Here is a 9676-nt window from a genome sequence, read left to right as displayed (position 1 = left end):
TCGGGACCACAGCAGGAACTTCGTTGGTGACAACTAATATTTCATCTGCAAGCCCAGCCTCAAGTCACCAGTATATTACCTTCCACTATAACATACCCCCCTCCTTTTACAGTTAAGGGTCTGTGCCTTTCCCGCCAACATCCCGCTTATGTTAGGAGAAGGTGTGACATGCCTCCGTGGTCCCCATGCGGTTCCTCAGAGACCAGCGCATGAGGAAGGGAAGGAGGGTTGAGCTAAATGAACACTCAAGTCCCTTACGGTCCATTTATAGTTTGTTTCAGCTGCAGTTCTTGGTCCTCCTCAGCGAGCAGATGTCTGCACAGGCTCGCGGAGGGCAGACTGCGCTCCTGTAGCCTCTTAAGAAACCCAGACCGTGACCTCAACCTTGTTCTCTGTTGAGGATCTTCCCTCCGCACCCCCTCACACGCACCCCCGCGCCGAGGTCGCCACAAAATCCCAGGAGAGATCGGTGAGTTACTCTGATGTTTATTTTGAATGCATCTTAGTCCACACACTTGGTATAAAATCAGAAAAAGCAAAGGAAAAAAAAGGAAATAAAGAAAAAAAGAAAAAAGAAGGTCTGGAGTCTTAGCATCAGAAGGGCACCGTATATACATGTACAGTCGGTGGCCAATACAAGTCATTGCCAGACAGTCCTTGGAGGCAGAGAACAGTCTAGACCCAGCTGCGTCCCGGGAATGGGCGGTCCCGAGGGGTCTAGGGGTTTGTCCCAATGCTCCGACCGTAAGAAAAATGTGGGAGCAATAAAGGCTGTGTGTATTATTTATTTATTATTGTAATAACTGCAGCCTTGCTAGGTACAAAAGCAGTTATAAACCATTTATATGACACAGAATTACTCAGGTCTCCATTCTACTTTATGTCGTAAAATCGTTAATTGAATTTCCAGTGAGTAGTTTAGACGATTAGTGATAATAAGGAATGGTAAATCCATAGCACCATTTCATAGATTTGCTGTCACCGATTTCTCGTCACCTAGACGTGCGACTGAGACACTCACTGTCAAGGGCAAGTGTTCCAAAGCCACAAAGCCGTGTTTTTGCCGAGGGCTCCAGTTTGGGGGTTTTGTCCATGGCTTCGCATGGAGGTGTGGGCGGGACCTCTGTGCCATGCACCGGGTCACCCACAAAGTAAGGGCTTCTGGCCAGTCGGGGTTCCCACCCACGCTTTGGTTTTCTGAATGAGGTGGAGTGGAAGGGAGGTATCTTCTTTCAGATAAAAGGGACGGGGCAAGATGGGAGTTATTTTACGTCCGGGCCAAACAAAAAAGAACAAACAGAACAAAAGAACAGAGCTCGGTTATATGGTTAGGATGTAAAGCTCCTTAGCTACTTCTTTAAGATTCAACACAAGGCTGATGGTCAACATAAAAAGCGAACAATACTATGTACATATATGTAAAAAGTGTTATAAATAGGTTTTATAAACCATAGATATTATATACATCTTCAGTCAACACGAACCCCCCCTTCAACTTCTTTCTATTTGGTTTGGTTTGAGTTTGGGTTTTTTGGCTAGCTCTTTTTTTTTGTTTGTTTTGGCTTGGGTTTTTTGTTGTTGTTGTTTTTTTTTCTGGTTTCTGGTTTCCTTCCTCCCTTCCCCCAACGTACGCTCAGTGCCTCAGACCAACCGTCTGGGCGCCTCATTCGCGTTTCCGCAAGATCACGTAGATGACGCCGCTGAGGAGGGCCAGAGGGAAGGCCACCCATGCCAGGATGTAGGCGAAGCCGTAGGAGTAGTCAGAGTTGAGATGCCATTCCGGGTGCCTCACCGTGTAGATGGACGCTGCACTCATCACACACAGACCTGGGGAGAGATGGGGACAGTTGGGGGAGGGAGAGATCACAGGGGGAGGGGCTCCCCTGTCCACCACCCCTCTGCATGCACACACACACACACAATCTTCTGCAGATAACGCTGTGCTAAAAGCGCATGTCTGGGGGGCGCCTGGCGGGGCTCAGTCGGTTAAGGGAGCAACTCTTGATTTCGGCTCCAGTCATGATCTCGTGGTTCATGAGTTTAAGCTCCGAGATGGGCTCTGCGCGGACAGCATGGAGCCTGCTTGGGATTCTGTTTCCTTCTTTCTCTACCCCTCCCCCTCTCACTCTCTGTATCTTTCTCAAAATAAGTAAATAAATAAATAAACCTAAAAAAATAAAAGAGAGGCACCCGGGTGGCTCAGTTGGTTGGACATCTGAATTCAGCTCTGGTCATGATCTCACGGTTCATGGGTTCAAGCCCCGTGTTGGGCTCTGAGCTTGATTCTGCCTGCTTCTTATTCTGTGTCCCCTCTCTCTCTGCCCCTTCCCACTCACACTCTGTCTCTCTCTCTCTCTCTCAAAATAAATAAAGATTTAAAAAAAGAAGAAGAAGAGCATGTCTGATCCTGGATCCGGCAGCAGAGGAAGGGTCTCGAAGATACAGAAACACGGGAAACAATCTGCTCTCTGCTTCCATCTGATCTATAGGACCCAGAGCAGTATCTCCAAGGTTGCTTATCATCTTTTCCGCCCCGTTTCTCTTCCTCAGACTGTCACCAACTCCTAGTCGACAGAAGCATGTGGCCAGCAAGAATTGGCCTTACAAGATGAACCCGCCTAGTTCTCTCCAAGGACCGTTCGGCGTGGGAGCCCCAGGAAACCTGTGAGGCGCTGTATGAATGGGCGGTGACGCCATTTGAACCAGTAAAGTGAAATGGCACTTTGCCATTATCCGAGCTGTGCCAATGCAAGAGATCTGGGGTCCATTCAGAAAACCCAGAGCCCCTTAGCAGGGCCACCACGGAAGAGATCCAACAAGCCATGCCTCTGGGCGCTCTTAGGCAGACAAAGGAATACAGAGAGAGGAAGAAGAAGATAAAGAGGAAGGACAGGAGATGAGTGGGAACCAGAGAGAGGAAACTATCGGTCCTCCCTTCTAACACTTCCTGGTGCCCTCACGGTCGGGTCTGAAGCCCCAAGAGGAGTGCAAGTTTATCGGGTCCACAGATCAATCGGGGGGCCCCTCGCCAGCCCACAGCGGTGGCCCTCTGGTGTGGGACTCTCGGAGCAGGCAAGTTCAAGAGTGATGGTCCGTGCCCACGATGACAGTCAGCAGCCCCCTGCGGGGAGGGGTCCAGTGACGTCAGCACCCCAGCCTGGAGCTCCACAAAGCCTGCTCTGTTCCCTCTGTTCCCTCCTGAAAACAGGGTCTTTGAGAGGCTCTGAGTGACTCTATTATAAACCCCGCATGCTATGTAGGATTCCTGGGGTTCCAGAGCCCCCAGTGCCCCGCCCGGACCACCCACATCTAACCTCCTTGCTATTCGGCTACACACTGCGACTCTGTCTGAACAAAGTGTGTCAGTGGGAGCAGGCTACATTCACCACCCTGATAAGAACGTCCATCTCCAAGTCAGAGGAGAAAACTCCCACTCGAGTGCCCCCCCTCGCCCGTGTTGGGAAAGCCACACAATAGCCCCGCAGCTCCCCTGGGATCGGATCCAGGACCCGCGACCTACAGAAAGGTAAGGAGACAGCGCAGATGCCTGGGTCAGAGGGGAAACTAGAGCTGGCAAACTCGTTCGAGGAGAACGGATGGGCTCTGCTGGGAACACAGTTTATTTGTCCTGACGTCCTTGAGCCCCAATTATCTTCCCCAGTGGCTGCGTGGCTGACCTCTGCAAGGTGCACAGTCTTGTCTTCAGGAAATACTGCAGGGGTGCCTGGGTGGCTCAGTCGGTTAAGCGTCCGACTTCGGCTCAGGGCCTGATCTCACGGTTGGTGGGTTCGAGCCCCGCGTCGGGCTCTGTGCTGACAGCTCAGAGCCTGGAGCCTGTCTTCGGATTCTGTAACTCCCTTTCTCTCTGACCCTCCCCTGCTCATTCTGTCTCTATCCCTCTCTCAAAAATTAAAAAAAAGAAAAAAAAGAAACACTGCAGTTGTCTCTTGGACGATACTTAACCTACCTGCTAATGAGGGCAGGGCTATAAAAAGAGAAGTGTGACCAAGGGGACAGAGCGCTAGAAGGCCAGGCCCATGGTTGTCCTGCTGGTAAGGCTTCTAAGCGGGGCATGCAACTGCCCAGCACGGGCAGGAAGAACGGCGTGGCGGCTGTGCAAGTCGGCTGTGCCCAGATTTCACTGGGAGAGGGTGAACGCTCCGTCCCCCAAGAGGAGGCAGGAGGGGGCTGGTTACAGGCAGGATTGGCCTCCTTTACAGGATATTCGCCCGAGGAGTAAATGAGCTTCAGGGCCATGAGCAATTAGCTCAGATGCTTTGCAGAACCAAAGAGCGGATACTCACTTTATCGTCACTGTCAGGAGACTGATGCTTTAGGGAGCACGTGATTACAGCGACACCGGGTAGGCAGTGCCATACAGGAGGCCCCCCGGGGTCAACACTTGTTCTCATAAATGGGTTGTCCGAATACACTTGCTTCCTCAACGACCTGTAGGCGGAGGTGTGGTGATGAAGGTCCCTGCCCACAGGTGGTGAGCGGTCTGTGCCCTGGCAGTGACAGGGACGTCCTGGGAGGGGCCCGAGTCTGGGAGGGCAGTCGGCTGTGAGTGGCGGGCTCTGACCCTCCCCAGACACCATAAAAGGATTGGCAGCTCAAGAGTTTATCCCTGTCATCGGGGCGCCTGGGTGGATCAGTCGGTTGAGCGTCCGACTTCAGCTCAGGTCATGATCTCACAGTTCTCGAGTTCAAGCCGTGTCGGGCTCTGTGCTGACAGCTCAGAGCCTGGAGCCTGCTTCAGATCCTGTGTCTCCCTCTCTCTCTGACCCTCCCTTGCTCACGCTGTCTCTCTCTCTCTCTCTCTCTCTCTCAGAAATAAATAACATATTAAAAAAAAAAAAAGAGTTTATCCCTGTCAAGGGGCATCTGGTGGCTCAGATGGTTAAGGGTCTGCCTCTGGATTTCGTCTCAGGTCATGATCTCGCGGTTTGGGGGTTCAAGCCCCGCGGAGGGCTCTGAGCTGATAATGCAGAGCCTGCCTGAAATTCTCTCTCCCTCTCTCTCTGCCCCTCCCTTGCTCGCATGCTCTCTCTTTCTCAAAATAAATACACTTAAAAAAGAGAGTGAGTGTACACCAGTGACCTCTGCGGAAGCGTTCATTGGAGACCCCAGAGCAGAAGCCAGGGAGAAGTTGGCTAGAAAGTGCCCAGCGGGTTGGAAGGTGCCTCGTGGTGTTGCTTGGATGAGTGAACACCTGTGACTCACCTCTCCTCATCCTGAGGGTGATAAGGTGTAGCAGGAAGAGACTGGAAGGTCCATTCCTCCAAAAGCACTGGGCTTTCCCTCTGTCTGACCTGCACAAAGCCTTCTCTGTGCCACTGGCCTGGTTTCCGTTTGCAGCACCAAAGTGACCCCTGCTGCTTAGAAAGTCACCCACAGCGTTACTGGCTCCTGACTTGGGCACGGCTCGTACAACATCTGGAACAGTTCATCCCTTTATATTTTTTTTATGTTTATTTATTTTGTGGAGAGAGAGAGAGAGAGAGAGAGAGAGAGCACACGCAGGGGAGGGGCAGAGAGAGAGAATCCCAAGCAGGTTCCGAGCTACCAGCACAGAGCCCCACGTAGGGTTTGATCTCACAAACCGTGAGATCATGACCTGGGCTGAAATCAAGAGTCGGATACTTAACTGACTGAGCCACCCAGGTGCCCCTGGGATGGTTCATTCCTAACGAGGGTTTCTAACTGTGGTCTTTGACTGCAGCTGGTTTTGAGCCCCTCGGAATGGGGAGGCCACCATGCTTTTACTCATCCCTCAAATTCTTTTGTTCTAAAGCTCTATCTCTCTATCAATCTGTTTGATAAAAGACGCAGAACAAACAAAACCTCACACAGGCATCTCCTTTTACCATCTTTTCCATTCCTCTGAATCACAAAATATAGGAAGCTATACAGTGACCTGTGTTTGACTGCAAGGGAACACAGTTATCCGGAAATCCCACAAGTGGGTTATTCAGGGTCTTGGGTTAGTCATGATCTTCTACGGAGCATGTGTGGAGCTCGAGGCTGGGCGTTATGTAGCGAAATTAATCAAAACATGTGGATCTGTCTTTCGGGTCTGTATCTCTATGAATTTCTTGATGTCTTCCAACGGAGAGGAACCCAACCCAACAGAGCTAGGGCCAGGGTAGGCGCTGTCTGGGAACAGACGACTACAGGTTATGAAAAGAAAAATAAAGTCCAGATCCTAGATCAGAATGATCTCGAAGAAGGGGGTTTGGAAGAACCTATGGCTTATGAGTGGGAAGAGTTATCTGCAGAGAAATTCCAGTAAGACCTCACAGTGGGATTAGAGAGAGTCTGATGGCCACACTAGTGGTTCCTAAGCCCTGATTAGAGTCACCCAGGGAGCAGCCCTTCTTAAGAATTCTCCAGGGACAAAGCCTGAGTGCTGGCATTTTTTAAAAGCACCTTCTTTGTTCGGGGAACTTGGGTGGCTCTATCCATTAAGTGCCTGACTTTTTTATTTTTTATTTTTTAATGTTTTATTTATTTCTGAGAGAGAGAGACAGAGACAGAGAGACAGACAGCATGAGCAGGGGAGGGTCAGAGAAAGAGGGAGACAGAATCCAAAGCAGGCTCCAGGCTCTGAGCTGTCAGCACAGAGCCCGACGTGGAGCTCAAACCCACGACCTGTGAGATCATGACTTGAGCTGAAGCCAGACGCTCAACGGACTGAGCCACCCAGGCGCCCCGAGTGCCCAACTCTTGATTTCAGCTCAGGTCATGATCTCACAGTTCGTGAATTCAAGCCCGGCATCTGGCTCTATGCTGACGATCAATGCAAAGCCTGCTTGGAATTCTTTCTGTGTCCCTCCCAGCTCTCTCTCTATCTCTCATGATAAATAAATAAACTTTAAAAAAATTTTAAGGTGATTCTGATGTACAGCTAAGATTGAAAAGCAATGGGGACGCCTTGGGTGGCTCCATCGGTTAAGCATCTGACTGCAGCTCAAGTCATGATCTTGAAGTTCACTAGTTCGAGCTCCGCATTGGGCTCTGTGCTGACAGCTCAGAGCCTGGAGCCTGCTTCAGATTCTGTGTCTCACTCTCTCTGCCCCTCCCCCACTCATGTTCGGTCTCTCTCTTTCTCTCAAAACTAAACATTAAAAAATTTTTTTTATCTAAAAAAAAAGCGATGAACTAGATGAAGACGCCTGTTGCTACATCTCCAAGAAGCAGCCAACGTGAGAAGGATGTAATCAAGGGAAGACAGCTTGTAAATGTAAGACTTGTGGCTTATTATGACACGCAGAAGGGGATGAGGCAGCAAACCAGGCAGAACAATAACCACACACAGAGGTGTAATCTAGAGAAAGGCAGAGACGGCTCCCTACATTGACAGTCAGCCCTGAGAGCCCCCACACTTTTTACCTGCCTTTCCTGCACCCCCGTGTGTGTGATCTATGAAGACCAGAGCTCGAGCTTCAAAGGGAAGCGAGGCAGAGATAGTGCAGCCCCGTACAGCCACTTGGGAGACTCAGAAAATATTTCAGGGGCTTCCACTTAAAACACTTCAGTGCTGGGGTGCCTGGGTGGCTCAGTCAGTTAAGCATCCGACTTCCACTCAGGTCATGATCTCACAGTTCGTGAGTTTGAGCCCTACATCGGGCTCTGTGCTGAGAGCTGGAACCTGGAGCCTGTTTCCGATTCTGTGTCTCCTTCTCTCTCTGCTCCTCCCCCACTCACACTCCGTCTCTCTCTCTCTCTCAAAAATAAAACTAAAACATGAAAAAAAAAAAACCAACTTCAGGGCTTTGCAGAAGCATGGAAATCTTCAAGTGACGCCCCTTCTTTGAGTTCTCAACTTGAGTGGGAAGATCCTACAGATCAAGTTCAAATGCAACGTTCGGGGCTGGGGTGGGGCGGGGACCTGGTGGTTCCCAGACCACTTGCTTTTAGCTCCCGTTAACTGGAGTTAACAGTTCATAACAGAACATTTCTTAGGGCTTGACATTTCTCATCCAACACAACTTCCTATTCAAATAGGGGCCGCTAGGCTGATGAACTGATAAACTGAAAACTGGATCCCATGATAGATAAGAAGCTACTTTTGAAGGGGAGAAATGAGGAACAAATCACGTGCCTTTAGATGTAGAAGGGTTGTTTTTCTTCATTTTTTTTTTACATCTACTTATTTTTGAGAGACAAGAGACAGACAGAGCACAAGTCGGGGAGGGGCAGAGAGGGAATGAGACAAAGAATCTGAAGCAGGCTCCAGGCTCTGAGCTGTCAGCACAGAGCCCGACGTGGGGCTCCAACTCACAAACTGTGAGATCATGACTTGCGCCAAAGTCGGCTGAGCCACCCAGGAGCCCCAAGTGTTTGTTGTTTGTTTTTTAATAGCAGAATTCTAAAAGGCTTGTATTGAGTTCAGAGGAGATTCAAAACAGAGAAGAGAGGATGGATTAGTAAATACCCTTTGGAAAAGTGGAGTTTCTGCCCCAGATTTTGCGTTCTGTAGCAATTCTGGTGGATTCCGTCATCTCTAACCACAAGGAGGTTGCTAACTATATCGAGTCTGTGTGGTATCAGCGGAAGTGCGTGCTTCCAATTGTTCTTGTGTGAACTGGGAGACCTTGTGTATTCATTATCCTCTCCTGGTCTCAGTTTATTTATCAATAAAAGAATACGCTTGTATAGATCATATGTGTGTGTGTGTATGTGTGTGCGTGTGTGTGTATATAACTTTATGAAAGTTCTGGTTCCTAAGTCTGTATTATTTTCTCTTGAGGACAGATCTATTGAGGCAACAGATATGATCATCAGTAGTCTTGACATCAAACTGTAAATGATAAGCCAAAATAGAAATCCCAGAGTATGTTCTAGTTTTGTGTATTACTTTTGGAAATAGAGTGACTAAGGAGAACACTGCTTCCAACCTACCTGGGAATGATATCTTGCTGCATAATTAGTAACTTAACAAAACTGGCAACACTCTAGGAGCTAGGCTTGTTATAATAAGACCTATGCAGGCAGCAAAGCACTATTTGGTTTTCAAATCCTAAAACTGTACATGCTGAAATGTTGTATTTAAGTATGTCAAGAGAAGTAGCTCTCCAGTTTCATTCTTTTTTCCAGGAAAGAGGGGACTTCTCTGGCTTCTAGAAAAGGTCATCAGCAACCTCAGCTTGTGTCTTACCATACAGACATGTGTAAGCCATTATTTCTGCACATCCGTCCACTCATCCAAGACGTATGGGCTGCTGTTTTCAACCCTCCAAAGACTGTTCCTGAACACAGGGTGGGGATTCAGCACCATGGACCTTCTGACAACCAACTAAAAGAAGAGATGACTACATAGCCCTTTGCCTACCCGGACAGCCAGGATTTAGAACATCTCATGGTACATAGATGTACTCTGGTACATAGTGAGTTTGTGACTTGTTAACATGGACTATAGGATCCACAACCACATCTGTCTCTTACTTCTCTCCAGTGCCTTCCGACTCAGTCAACTGGCAGTCAATAGACAGGAAGATGAGTTAATGAAGGAAGACAGTGGCCAGAATCTAGAGACAAAGTTGGAAGCTGTCACCCTTTCTAAGAGAAGCTTCTCGTCCTCTGCACATTGTACATATGGATAACCTATCCAGTAGGGGAACTTGAAGGCGGTTTAAGGAGGAGATGAATGAGAGCTCTCATGTGTCATCATGGC

At 49.0% G+C, this 9676-nt stretch overlaps 1 protein-coding gene across 3 annotated transcripts in view; it reads right to left on the bottom strand.

Annotated features, from left to right (window-relative positions):
* Positions 1–469: 469 nt before the first annotated feature.
* PMP22 (peripheral myelin protein 22) overlaps positions 470–9676 on the bottom strand; it is a 33558-nt gene continuing 24351 nt past the window's right edge. For 2 of the 3 annotated variants that reach the window (XM_039227250.1, XM_039227248.1), the window contains exon 5: positions 470–1827. In XM_039227250.1, the coding sequence (XP_039083181.1) occupies positions 1664–1827 (164 nt within the window). In that variant the 3' untranslated portion in view covers positions 470–1663. The remainder of the gene's footprint in view (positions 1828–9676) is intronic. The other variant, XM_039227251.1, reaches the window with a different exon arrangement.

This window comes from Hyaena hyaena, unplaced genomic scaffold (genome assembly GCF_003009895.1).
Source record: "Hyaena hyaena isolate Hyena2069 unplaced genomic scaffold, ASM300989v1 scaffold_27, whole genome shotgun sequence".
Taxonomy (NCBI): domain Eukaryota; kingdom Metazoa; phylum Chordata; class Mammalia; order Carnivora; family Hyaenidae; genus Hyaena; species Hyaena hyaena.
The sequence above is the reverse complement of the archived record's forward strand: the minus strand, read 5'-3'. Positions and strand labels throughout refer to the sequence as shown.